The sequence below is a fragment of the Strix aluco genome, unplaced genomic scaffold, assembly GCF_031877795.1.
Source record: "Strix aluco isolate bStrAlu1 unplaced genomic scaffold, bStrAlu1.hap1 HAP1_SCAFFOLD_196, whole genome shotgun sequence".
In the NCBI taxonomy this organism is placed as follows: domain Eukaryota; kingdom Metazoa; phylum Chordata; class Aves; order Strigiformes; family Strigidae; genus Strix; species Strix aluco.
In genome coordinates this window covers 24,282-37,444 of record NW_027436576.1, presented here as the reverse complement: position 1 = coordinate 37,444, position 13,163 = coordinate 24,282, and the positions used below count along the sequence as shown (strand labels likewise).

General features: G+C 60.1%; 1 protein-coding gene and 1 long non-coding RNA gene across 2 annotated transcripts; one reads left to right on the top strand and one right to left on the bottom strand.

Annotated features, from left to right (window-relative positions):
• Window positions 1–274: 274 nt before the first annotated feature.
• Window positions 275–9,317, bottom strand: LOC141918995 (zinc finger protein 362-like). Its single transcript, XM_074813972.1, is given in 8 exon segments — window positions 275–581; window positions 683–758; window positions 761–857; window positions 859–1,004; window positions 1,140–1,386; window positions 1,526–1,589; window positions 7,340–7,424; window positions 9,255–9,317. Coding segments are annotated over 8 exon segments (1,032 nt in total). The 5' UTR covers window positions 9,265–9,317.
• Window positions 9,318–9,366: 49 nt separating this feature from the next.
• Window positions 9,367–12,507, top strand: LOC141919001 (uncharacterized). The gene is made up of 3 exons (XR_012621863.1): window positions 9,367–9,414; window positions 11,211–11,314; window positions 11,960–12,507. It is a non-coding gene; the product is annotated as an uncharacterized LOC141919001 (long non-coding RNA).
• The last annotated feature ends 656 nt before the right edge of the window (window positions 12,508–13,163 follow it).

The window sequence follows — 13,163 nt, the reverse complement described above, 5'->3', positions numbered from 1 at the left end:
CGGCAGGGACAGACTGGCGTGGTGGGGATGATGAAGGCGGTGGGGATGGTGAAGGCAGTGAGGATGATGAAGGCGGTGGGGATGGTGAAGGCAGCGGGCACACACTGGCGTGGTGGGGACAGATGACCATGGTGGGGACAACAAACACGGTGGGGACCATAAAGCTGTCAGGGATGACGGGGGTGGCGAGGAAGGACGAGCGCGGTGGCGATGACGAAGGCGGCGGGGACAGCAACCACGGCACGGGAGACGCTGGGTGGACGCCCACCACCCCCTAAGGGAAGAGGGGGCTGAAGGGCCCCTCCCCAGCCCCCCAGGGCCCTCCCGCAGCCCCCCGGGGCCGGTTGTGCCCACACCTGGTGTGCTGCTGGAGGTGGGAGAGCTGGCGGAAGGACTTCTCGCAGTAGGAGCAGTGGTAGGGTTTGACGCCCAGGTGGATGCGCAGGTGCTGGGCCAGGTAAGAGGCGTTGGCGAAGGATTTGGAGCAATGGGGGCACTTGTGGGGCTTGGCCTCTGTGTGCGACTTGGAGTGGATCTGCATCTCCGACTTGGTGAAGAACGTCAAGGGGCAGACCTTACACCTGGAGAGGGGGGGCGGAGAACCCCGCAGGGACCGGGCTGGGGCAGGGGGGGGCACCCCGCCGTCCCCCGACCCTCCCCGAGCAGGTGGGGGGGTGCCTACCTGTACGTCTTGCCCTCTTTGGCGGTCTCCCCCGAGGCCAGGATGGGGTAGGGCACCACCAAGACCGGCGGTCCGAAGGATTTTCCGCTTTGATCTTCTTCCGGCCCCGTTCCGCCTTGGGTGCCCCCAGCAAACCGTGGCCCTGGATTGTCTTTATGGAGTCGAGGAGGGGGGGGGCTGGTGATTCCTGAGATTAGGGTGGGCGAGGAGGCGATGAGGCGGCTCTGGCTGGTGGAGGTGGGGGTCGATGGGGTGGTGGTCCCCGTCCCCGTGCTGGATTCAGAGGTGCTGACCGCCGGCGCGCGGGAAGCCAGCCCCAACCCTGGCAGGCAGCGAGAAGGCCGCGTTAATTTGGAAGGGGTCCCCCCTCCCATTTTCTCGCACAGCAGGGTCCTAAATTATAAGGAACCCTCCCCAAAACATCCCCGGCGCTGCCGGGAGCCGCCCGTGGTGGTACCTGTGACGGTGCTGGTGGCCGGTCGGGCGTGAAGGGCCACGTCGGGCTGGGGGACGGCTTGAGGGTGGAGCCCCGGGACCTGCTGCAGTTTGGGGAGGGACATGATGGATTGGCTGCTTTCGGCGGGCGAGGGGGGCACCAGGAGGGGCTGCTGGGAGGCCACGGAGGTGGGGGGCAAGTGCGGGGGTCGGATCTTCTCCGCCATCAACTGCTCCTTGATTTTGTTGATCAGGACCAGGTTGTCCAGCTGGTGGAGGGGAGGGGGAGAAGGAGGCAGAAAGGTGGGTCAGGGGCGGAGGAACCTGCACCCCCAGCCCTCCCCGGGCATCCCCCCACGTCCGTCTGTCCTCCCTCCTCCCCAAAATCCCGGGGCAGGGGGGTCCTACCTGGCTGGGCATGGTGGGGGGGGGCGGCCAGAAGTAGGGGTTGTTGAAGCGAGGCTCCGCCATCCTGCGGGGAGAAACGGGTGGGGGGGGACGGTCAGGGGGGGCATCGGCTGCTGCACGGACCCCCCCCTCCCACCCCCCCTCGGGGGCTCGAACCCCACCGACACCAAACCCCCCCCCGTCCCCCAAAAGCAACCACCAGGCACTAAAAGAGGGCAGGGAGCAGGCAGGGAGCAGGCAGGGCTGGGGAACCTCCCAAGCATCTTCCCAGCTGGAAAGTCCTGCAGGATGGGGGGGTGACACCGAGCACCTCGAGGAGCCCAAAACACCAGCGAGCACACGAAGATGCGGCGTGGCAAGGGAAGGGGGTGGGAATTTGGGGCAAAAAAAACCCAAATCTCCCAAGCCCCAGAGGTGTCTGCACTGCTCCTCCGGTATCTCCAGGAGGGGTTACGGAGGCAGACGGGATGCTGCCAGGGGAGAGGGCGAGCACGACGGCGGCACGTTGAACCCAAAGCCAACCCTGGCTGAGTCCCACCCCCCCCCCCCCAAAAAAAAAAGCCACCCCCAATCCCAAGCGAAGCAACCCGCGACGTCCGTGGGCAGCTCGGCAGGAAAAACCTGGCTGCAGCGAGGCCGGGAGATTTATAGAGACACTTAAACACATTGGGAAAATTAATTCTAAATCCATCTTCGGGTAATCGAAAACATCTGAGAGGGGGACGGCGAGAAACGGGTGTAACGGCCTGGCGTAAACAGGCACCGCGGCGCTGGCAAACCTCGTTACGGGGGTGTTTGAGGGTAAAGTCTATAAGGGACCCTGGTGGAACGTATAGGAGAGGTCCCTGAGGAGCTCTGGCTGTAATATAAACCAGGCCACGGCCGGGATCCCGGGAGAAACTAGACCAGCGCCGCCGGCAAAGCGCGTCCCCGAAAGCCTTTGGGGGGTAGGGGGGGGGGATTTGGGGGCGGGGTGCCTACGGCTGAGCCCCGGCGGGCGGGGAAACTGAGGCACGGAGAGCCTGGGGGGGGTGGCTGCGGGGATTCGGACACAGTCCCGCGTTTGCCGGACGGGCAGCCCCCTCCAAACAACGCCGGAGGCGTCCGGGAGCACCCCTGCTCCCACAAAACAAGCACCCTGGGGGTGGGATGGGGCGATGAGCCTTCCTCCTCCTCCTCCTCATCGCACTCACTTGTCCCTCGGCTTAAATCAGGACCCTGACCTCCCTGGGGTCTTTGTAGGGGGGTGGGCAGCACCCAGAAAAAGGGGGTGTTGGTCCTGCCGGGTGTTTGCACCCATACGGCCACACCAGCCTGCGGAAGAGCCACAGGCTGGACCCCCCCCAGGCTAATTTTGGGGGAAACTGAGGCAGGGAGGAGGGGCCCGCCCACCCCTCGCGATACGGAGCAGCACAGCGCACGACAAGGCGAGTTTGGGGCCGACGCACCGGGGGCTGTAGGCAGCACCAAGGACCAGGAGCCATTTCAGACGACGGATCCCAAGGCTGCGGCCAGGCCAGGAGACACCCAACATCCCACCCAGCTCCAGAAACTCCCCTTCCCTGCCTCAAACCGCTCCGTCTCACCCCCCAGCTGCCCATGCACCAAATTTCAGCTTTTTCAAGTGAAAGCGAACCCGGATCCTCGCAATATCCCCAGACACGACTACTCTTCCCCGCCGTTTTCTCTCCATCCGCCCTTATTTACCCCGCTCTGGGCGGCGCAGGAGGAGGAAGGCAGAGCTGGGAGCCCCGCTCCGCGCCACGCCCGTGCACCCAGAAAGGGAAATTGCTGGGGCTATTAAATGTGCTTTCCCATACACGTACACGCCCGCCACCGGCTATTTTATATCCATTATATATGTACCCACACGCCACCCACGTTGTGAGTTTACCCACTGGCTACGTGTATATATATAAGATCGCTCGGGATGATGAGCAGGGGATGGGGACTCTGGGACGGAGGGATGATGGCACAAGGGGCCGGTGCACCGGGAGGTGGTGGCAGGGGAAGGCCCTCGTGATGGAGGCAGGCAGGAAAGCAGGCAGCGAGCAGGCAGAGGAGCGCAGGCAAGAGGGCTCCGGGTCCCACCCGACGCGGCCAAGCACCCCGGCACGAACCCCACGGCCCGGCTCGGCCAGCGGCAGCCCCGCGGCGTGGGAAAACAGGAAACCAGAGCTATGATTAGAAAAGGGTTTTTTGGAGCTGCTCCCCCGTCACAGCAGGTGCCCTGCAACCTCCGTCCTTCCCGTCTGTCTGTCCGTCCGTCCTTCTCCCTGTCCCAACAGCGTGCCAGGCTCTGCCGGAGCCGTCGGTGGCACAAGAAGGATCGAAACCACCAGCGCGGCTCCCAAACCATCACCAGGACGCAGCACGAACCACTACAAACCATCCCAGGACCCCTCGTGCAAAGCTGGAGGGGGGGTTGGCAAAGGCACGAAGCGCATTTTGGGGAGGAAAGCACAACTATTGTGTGTATCCCACCCCCCCCCCTCCCCGCCTCCACTTGAGGTCTTATTAATTATAAATTATTTGCAAACCACCACGCTCAGAGCTTGACGAACCTGCCCCGAATAAAGAGGAAAGAAATGATCGGCGTGCCAAAAAAAAAAAAATCCTGTTCCTGTCCCGATTTCATGTTATAAATCGTGCGGTATTTCATCGGGAGCGGAGGGAGCGGCTTCCCCCTCTCCCAGGGCTGGGATGGCTGGGGGAGGGAGCGGGAGGGGATATAAAGCAGATGGAAAAAAAAGAAATATATATATATATAAAAACTCCCTTTTTCTCAGCTAACTATGAAAAATGGAAGCTGACATGCAGCAAAGAAAAAAAAAAAAAAGAAGAAAATCCATTAAAATGGAAATTATGAAGGGTGGGGAATGCTGCAGCGCGTCTCCCCCGGCTCTGCGGGACCCGGCTCTGCGGGGCACGGCAGGCAACAGGGCCACGTTAGGGTTCTCCATGCCCCCCAATTTTTGGTCAGGCAGGGGGAACACACCCCCCCCCCCCCTCCCGGGGTAACGGTTTTCCTGTGGCACCGGGTCCTGGGGTCCCAACCACGGGGTGGGAGAGCCCCCGGCATCCGCCGTGGGCACCGGATCGGGCCAAGTCTTGCCAAGGGGACACCGAAGGTTGTCCCGGGGGACATGGGTGGGCGCAAAAAGCATCGTGGCCACCGAAGCGGGCACGGCCGGAGGAGAGGGATGTCGGAAGAGCAAGCAGGAAGATGCACGGAGCCCCCAAAAACGGGGGCTGAACCCCAAATTCCCGCAGAACGGCGGCGGCACCCGGCATCGCCGTTCAACCGGGCAAAGCGGGGAAGCGGCAGCATCTCGGGCGACCCTAAAAAGACATTAAAAAAATCATCGCCTCCGCACCCCCGGGGAAGGAAGAGAGCGTGAGAAGCCGGCAAGCCGGGGCGAGGGGGGGATGGCGAGGGGGAAAGGGGTGCGGCGGCGGCAGCGAGGGGTCGGCGGTGACGAGATACGGTCGGACGCCGGTGTTTTGGTACTCACAGGCTGGCCTCAGAAGCCAGGTGGCCGCAGCTGCCTGGGGAGACGTGTCGATGAGGCTCCAGATTGATGGGAGGTAGATGATGGCACGGGTGGGCACGAGCTCACTAGAGCCTTCCAACTTCCTACCCAACTGCCGCTAAGTCAAGCTACAGTTCTCTAGGGAACGCCTCTACCTTGGCAGCCCTCTCTGTCTCGCCTTCGCTGAAATAAAAAGAAACAAGAGATTTCTTTTCACGGCACCGCCGAGAGAAAGGGGGCAGCTCCCGGGTACCGGCAACCCTGAGGACGGCGAGAGATCACCGACCCGGTACAGCCGGCAAACGGGGGGAGCGGGAGGCGAGGGGAGGGATTTGGGGTGACCGGAGCGGCGGTCGGAGTGCCTAAACGTGCCCTCGCCCCAGGGAGAAGCCGAGCCCTCGGTGTCCCCAACCGCAGCGTCCTGTCCCCGAGGGTCCCGGCGAGAGCATCGGGGCAGAGGTGTCCCCCCCCTCCCATGCCAAGCGGCGAGCGCAGGAAAGCCGACGGCGGGCCCGAGACAGCGCGGCGAGCGAGAGCCAAGCGGGGTGGAGAGGTCCCCTGCGTGTGTGTCCCCCCGCCAAACCCCAGCATGCCCTCGCCGCCAGGGGACAGACGGGGGACAGCGACGCTGGCGTGGCCGTGTCCCTGCCACCTCCCGTGGCCGGGCAACGGCAGAACCCGGCTCTGCCCCGTGCCGTGCCTCAGTTTCCCCCAAAAACCACAAGGCCACGGCCCCTGTCCCCCCGTAAGGACAAGCCTCCCCCCACGTGCAAGCGCGGCTTGCCTGGAGCAGGAGGATTTTCGAGGGAAAGCGAGCGTCCCTCCGCAAAAACCCCATCCCAGAGGCGCCGGGATGGGAAGCAGCATCCGGCACCATCCTGCTTCCGTCCTCAGGGAACGTTCATCCCTCCCCACCCGGACTGTCCTCATCCGGGAGGGATTTACCCCAAAGCAGAGGTGGCAGAAGGCAGGCAAGGCCGGGGAAGCAGAAACGACGGGCGAGACCGAAATCCCCATCGCTCGGGGAGGGGGGGGGGGGGCAGACCGCGCGCCAGAAGAATTCACCCAAGATGGAACCAATTAAACCCCACGTTTCCGCCCCCGAAGGGCCGTTAACTGGTGTTTCTCCTTCGGATTTGCAGCAAAACCAACCCAAAATGAGCCCCAACGTAAACCCCATCCTGGTATGGGGGTCCCTGCGTGGGAAAGGGGGTGTGTGGGTGCAGGGATGAGGAGCCAAGCGCTGGCGTGAAGCAAAAGGGGAGGCCAAAGCCACGCTGGGGACCACCCCGGGGTCCCCCCCCCACCCCGGGGATGAAGGAGGGGGGAACCAGGGAGGCAACGCTCCCAAAAGATGGGGGCCCGGGTGGCGCAACCCCAAATCCTCAGGGCCGAAACACCGTCTGTCCGTCCCGTCACCGATGGGACCCACCAAAGGGGACACGGGAACAGCCCGCGGGGAAACCCGGCGCCCGTGGGGTGACACCCACGCCAACCACGGTGCCTGCGTCCCCCCCCAAAACACACCGTTCCCCAGCGCTGGTGGGGGGGGGTTACCTGCTCCCCCAGACCCCCAAACACACCACCCGCCTAAAAGAGACCAGCCGGGCACCCCGCAAGGCAAGCCGGTGCCCACAAACCAGCCAGCTCGGGGGGCAACCGGCCCCCCCACGGCAGCAAGGGCTGGGGGGGGGGGTCTGGAGAGCACCCATGGGTGCCGCCACGCGCCGGCGGGTGGGGAAACCGAGGCACGGGTGGCTTAGCAGGGTTCGCCCCGAGGAGCCAGCGTGCGCGCACCGAATCCAACATGCACTTGTCGTGACATCGCACCCACCGACCGAAAATCCACGTTTTTTTTAAGGAAAAAAAAAATAGGGGGGGGGTGGGGGGTTTGAGGGAGAAAACTCCATGATTTTACGCATATAAATACACGTATCTTAACATTGAAAATACAAGCGGTCACACTTACGCCGTGAGCGGGGTCCCCTCCGCACCGATCTGGTCCCCTCCCCGCAGAGGGGGTGGGCAGGTAGCCCCCCCGCACCCCCCAAAATCCCCCAGGGAGGGCCAAAATCTGCCCCCGTTTATATATAAATATATATATAAGTGCACACGATAATAGCTATATTATTACGCGCACGTATATATATTCTTTTTATATGCGTATCTGTAATTGCATTCAGACACATCATTAAGCTCATACACGTTATTTTACGCCGTAAATAGATAGATAGAGGATTTTTTTTGAGTCCAGTGCCCTCAATAAAGCCGGCATGCCCACCTCTGCGAGTACTGGCGTTGTTTCCCCTTATCCGCGTCCATCTCCAGCTCTAGCTGAGACCGGGTGCTGCACGCGGGGCGTTTTTCTACGGGGGGACAAGGAGGACAACTTCACACACCCCGAACCCACCGCCAGCCCCCGGCGCGCGAGATCCCACAGCGGAGGAACAAAAGCGAAGCGGCTCCGACCTACCCGACCCGTGGGAACGTGGGGTTTTTCCTGAAAATAGAAAAAATAAAAAAGAAAGAAAAAAAAAAAAAAAAAAGCAATGTGTTTTTTGGGTTTTTTTAAGCCCAGCTCACCCCCAAGCTGTGAAGCCGAGGGATGGGGAGCTGGCTGGAAAATCGGGGTTGAAATCCATCCCCTCGCCCCGGACCCTCCGCCTCTCAGCAAATTGCACGCCGGGAGGGACCGAAAACTTTTTTACCTCTCTGCTAAAATATCACTTTATAATCTCAAAGGCCTCAGGCTCAAAGCCGCTATCGCCCGCTCCATCCTCCCTGGATAAAAAACCCGGCTGATGTCCGAAGGACCGTGGGGCCGGGGGGGTGGGGGGAAAAAAAAAAAAAAAAGAAACAACGAGCATCCTCCGACCTTGCAGGGTATTTGCTGGAGAAAAAGAAATAAAATCAGCAAATTAATCATTCCTGGGTTGAAACGCATCTTCGTCCGGTTTCGCCGTGGCCACGCCGGCTCTAAGCTCCCCCCGGGCCCCCCGACGTGGCCGGGAGATTATGGATGTATAAATAGTATATGGCTAAATATACGTCCAGGCAGACAGACAGACCTCTCTAAGCACCGCCACGGAAATTTGGGTCCCTCGCTAAGGCTGCCGCATTCCTGCCAAAGCGCGATGCAAAAATATTCCCCCGTTAGACCTTCCAGCCAGCGAGACCACTTTCTAGACAAAACCGGTTAATGCGGAAAGAGAGGAAAGGAAGAAAAAAAAAAAAAAAAACAAAGGGGGGGGGGAAGGAATAAAAATGATAATAATAATAATAACCACCCCCCCGCGCTTCTTCCGCCACCCCCCGTGTAAGAAAAAAAGCCATGAATAAATAAAAAAGCAAACACCCCCCCCCCAACATGCAACATCCACAAAAATAGGTACGTTCAGCTGCAATTAACTTTTCCATTAGACCATCCAGAGGGAGAGAAAAAGAGAAAATCCTGAAAAATGGGTATTTTCCTGGATGTTCCCCCCCTTTTTCCCCCCCCCCTTTTTTTTTTTTTCCTCCCCCTTTTCCTTCTTCTTCCTCCTCGGCGAAGGGGGGGGGAGTGGTGGTAAAAATAAAATAATAATTTTAAAAAGAGGTGGAAAAAGGCGAAGTTTGGCGTTAAGTGAAGTTGAAATCCTCGACCTGGGAGGGGAGATGGGGGGGGGGGGTTGGCCTTTTTTTTTTTTTTTTTTTTTTCCAGACAAAAAGGCCGGGGGATGGGGATGGAAGGGGGGGTTTAGGGGGGGGGGTTTGGCCCGGCCGGGAGCTTCCCCCCCCCCCTTCATCCGCCGCCTCTCCCACATTCTCAGACGGTTTTATTAAAATTCGCAGACAAAAGGAAAACAAAAATGGCAGCCCCGGCTTATTTTTAAAACGCTAGGACGGGGACGCCATATTCTGCAGATCTGCGAGGAGGGGAAGGGGGGGGGAGTGAGGAAAAAAAATGTAAAAAAAATAGAATAAAAAATAATTTAAATTTTAAAACCCCAAAACGCAGCGCGGGGGGGGGTGTGGGGCCGCCCCCCCCTCCCCGCTCATACCCGGGGTGAGGTGGGGGGGGGGGGGGGGCGGGGGTTAGGGGGGGTTTGGAGGTGTTTTGGAGGGATGGATGTGGGGGGGGGAAGGGGGGGGGAAGGAAGGGAAGAGGAAAAAAAAAAAGGGGGGGGGGGAGAAAAAAAAAAAGACACTTCCTATACCAACAGCCATGCTGCCCCCGCCGCGTCCCGCCGGCTCCGCCGCACGGAGGAAGATGGGCGCCCCGCGCCGCCCGCCCGCCCCCGCGCCCGCCCCCGCCCCCGCCCGCCCAGCCCCGGGACGCGCCGGGCCCGGCCGCCGGCGCCGCCTTCGCCCCCCTCGGTACCCGGTGGAGGGTGGTTGGGGTGCGGGGGGGGGGGGACGGGGAGAGTCGCGGGGGCCTACGGGGCACCGGGGATTCAGGGGCCCCGCAGCTCCCCCCCCGCCACCCGCGCCGGGTCCCCTCAGCTCCCTCAGTCTCCTCAGGCCCCCCCCCAGTCTCCTCAGCCCTCACGAACCCCGGTTCTCCTCAGCCCCCCCAGTTCCCTTCAGCCCTCCCAAATCCTCTCAGGCCCCCCAAATCTCCTCAGGCCCCCCAAATCTCCTCAGCACCCCCCAAATCTCGTCATACCCCTCCAAATCTCCCCAGTACCCCCCAAATCTCCTCATACCCCCCAAATCTCCTCAGTACCCCCAAATCTCTCAGCCCCTCCAAATCTCCCCAGTACCCCCCAAATCTCCTCAGCACCTCCCGAATCTCTCAGCCCCTCCAAATCTCCTCAGTACCCCCAAATCTCCTCATACCCTCCAAATCTCCTCAGTACCCCCCAAATCTCCTCAGTACCCCCCCAAATCCCCTCAGCACCTCCCAAATATCTCAGCCCCTCCAAATCTACTCAGTACCCCCCAAATCTCCTCATACCCCCCCAAATCTCCTCAGCACCTCCCAAATCTCTCAGCCCCCCCAAATCTCCTCAGTACCCCCCAAATCTCCTCATACCCCCCCAAATCTCCTCAGCCCCCCCCAATCTCCTCAGTATCCCCCAAATCTCCTCATACCCCCCCAAATCTCTCAGCCCCCCCCAATCTCCTCAGTACCCCCCAAATCTCTCAGCCCCCCCAAATCTCCTCAGTACCCCCCCAATCTCCTCAGCCCCCCCCCAATCTCCTCAGTACCCCCCAAATCTCCTCAGTACCCCCCAAATCTCCTCATACCCCCCCAAATCTCCTCAGTACCCCCCCAATCTCCTCAGCCCCCCCCAATCTCCTCAGTATCCCCCAAATCTCCTCAGTAACCCCCAAATCTCAGCCCCTCCAAATCTCCTCAGCTCCCCAGGTCCCCTCAGCCCCCCTGGATCCCCTCAGCTCCCTCAGTCTCCTCAGCCCCCCGTTCTCTCTAGCCCCCCCCCCAAATCTCCTCAGCCCCCCCAGTCCCCTCAGCCCCCCAATTCCTCTCAGCCCCCTCAAAGCTCCTCAGCATTCTCGGTTCTTTTCAGCCCCCCCCAGTTTTTCTCAGGTCCCTCCCAGACCTCCTCAGCCCCCCCCCAGTTCCCCTCAGCTCCCTGGATCCCTTCAGCCCCCCCAAATCTCCTCAGCCCCGAGGTCCCCTCAGCCCCTCTCTCTGCCTCAGTGTCACCCCCCACCCAGCCCCTTTGTGTGTCTCCACAGCCCCCTCAGGGACTCTGCTCCCCCCCCCAAGTCCTCCAGGTACCTCTTCAGCCCCCTGAAGGTCCCCCCCATTTTCCTTGGGGCTCCCCATCCCCTCTCAGGGTCTGGCCCCCCATCTCGAGGTCTCCCCATCCCCTCTGTGGGTCTCTGCAGCCCTCCAGGGTCTCCCCAAGCTTTGGCAGCCCCTGGGGCCTCCCCATTTGCTTTCTCTTCCCCATGTACCTTTTGGGGAACATCCCTTTTTTAAAAAAATTTAAATTTATTTCTCTGGTTTTCCATCATTTTATCTGTATGTCCCCCATCTCAGACTTTCAACCCCAAATCAGCAGATACAGGCCGTGGGGGAGGGAAAAGGGAGAAAAAGCCCCCCCAGTTCCCCTCCTTCTTCCCCAGGGTCCAGGGGATGACGGCGCTTCTGAGTTTCCAGTTTAAAGATAATTTAAAAAAAAAGCAAATGGGATTTTTTTCAGGCTTTCCCAAAATGGCCCATCACTGAGGGTGATGGAGAGGACAGGAGAGCCCTGAAAGGGCGGACCCATAATTAACGAACCCAAAGGATACCTCTGAGAGAGAGGTGGGGAGTGGGGAAGGACCAGGGATGGGATGGGATGGGATGGGATGGGATGGGATGAGGTAGGATGGGATGAGGTGGGATGGGATGAGGTAGGATGGGATGGGATGGCATGGCATGGCATGGCATGGCATGGCATGGCATGGCATGGCATGGCATGGGATGAGGTGGGATGAGGTGGGATGGGGTGGGATGGGATGGGATGAGGTAGGATGGGATGGGGTGGGATGGGATGGGATGGGATGGGATGGGATGGGATGGGATGGGATGGGATGGGATGAGGTAGGATGGGATGAGGTAGGATGGGATGGGATGAGTTTCCAAGAGGTCTCCACCGAGGTGTGGGCATCCATCTGCAACTGCCCTGGGCGAGTGGAGGGACATGAAGACCCTGGGGAAGGTCCTGGCCAAGGCAATGGTGTGGGGGCAGAGATGCTGTCACCCCCCCGGTGACCTCTTGGGTTTGGCCGTGTCCCCTACCCACGTCCCCACTGCTTCTTTAGCACCGCCACCAGCCAGCTGGCCTGGGATCCCCCCATCGCCCAACATTTCCCCATCTTGGAAGGTCCCCAGATCCATTAATTATCCATGACTCAACCGAGAACCTGAGCCAGCAGCTCGAAAACTCCCCTTTTATCTGATTTTCAGATATTGACACCTCGCAGTTGCCGCTCAACGCTGGTGTCACCCCAGAATGGGACACCAGGAGAGACTGGAATATCCTGGAGCTTCCCGATGTCCCTTAAGCCACCAGCGTCTGTCCCCGATGCCGCCAAGTTCCCCCTCATTGGGTTTATTTTCACGGGCGCTTTCACTTCTGCCGCAGCGCCGGGGCTTTTGGCTGCTGGGATTTTTTTTTTTGCTGTGATTATGAAACTGGTGGTTTTAAACCTCTGCACCATTTTCGGTGTTTCCTGACTTTTGGGGGGGATTGGCCAGCATCAAATCTGCGGGAGATGGACATGGTGTGGGTCACCCCTGAGCTTGGGGAGTCTATCACGGGTTTGAGAACATCTCCTGGGACCGTCCTTGTTGAGGCTGGCTGAGATAAGAAACGCTCCGGGCTTTTTTTCCGACCCTACGTTGGGTGGATTTAATCTTGGGTGTGGGAAAGGGGCCCCTTTCCTGGGGAGGTCGTTGGTATGCAGGGATAAAAAAAAAAATAAAATAATAATAATAAAGCTGTGCCCGTCTCCAACCCGGGTTGCAAAATGGAGGAAATAAGCGCTCGCCTTCCAAAAATATAGGGTTCCAAGGCTGGTTTTGCCCCCGGGATAGATCCAACCGCGATTAAAAGGAGGGGAAGGCAGGAGCGGAGGTAAATCACCGCCGCAAATCACCGCCGCGGGGGTTTCGGCAAAGCTGCGGGGCCGCTACACCTGCGCGCCCCCCCCGGAACAGCGGCTCCTTCCCATCTCGGCATCGCCGTGAAGCCGGATCCGTCCGGCACAGTAAAACCCCTTTGTAAAACCCCTCTGGTCGCCTCGGTGGAGAAAGGGAGATGTTGTTTGGAGGGCAACCTGAGATGGCCCGGTGGGAAAACACGGTCCCCAAGGGGCGATGTGGGGCTCCCGGCCAGCTTTTTTGGTGTCCCCAAAGTCTTTGTCCCCGACTGCAGGACACCGGGAAGGAAATCCCTTGGGAAATGCCTCTCCAAAGCGCCTCCATCCCTACCGACTCCTTGTTTCCTTCCCAAGAAATCCCTCTTTTTCCACAAAAAGCTGGTGAAAGCACCCACCGCCTGCCCCAGAGGAGGTTCCCCCATGACGGGTGGCCACACTGGGCACTGGTGATGCCGGCGTTCCCACTGCTGCTTGGGCCGGATGGGTGAAAATCCTCATTCCTGGTTTCT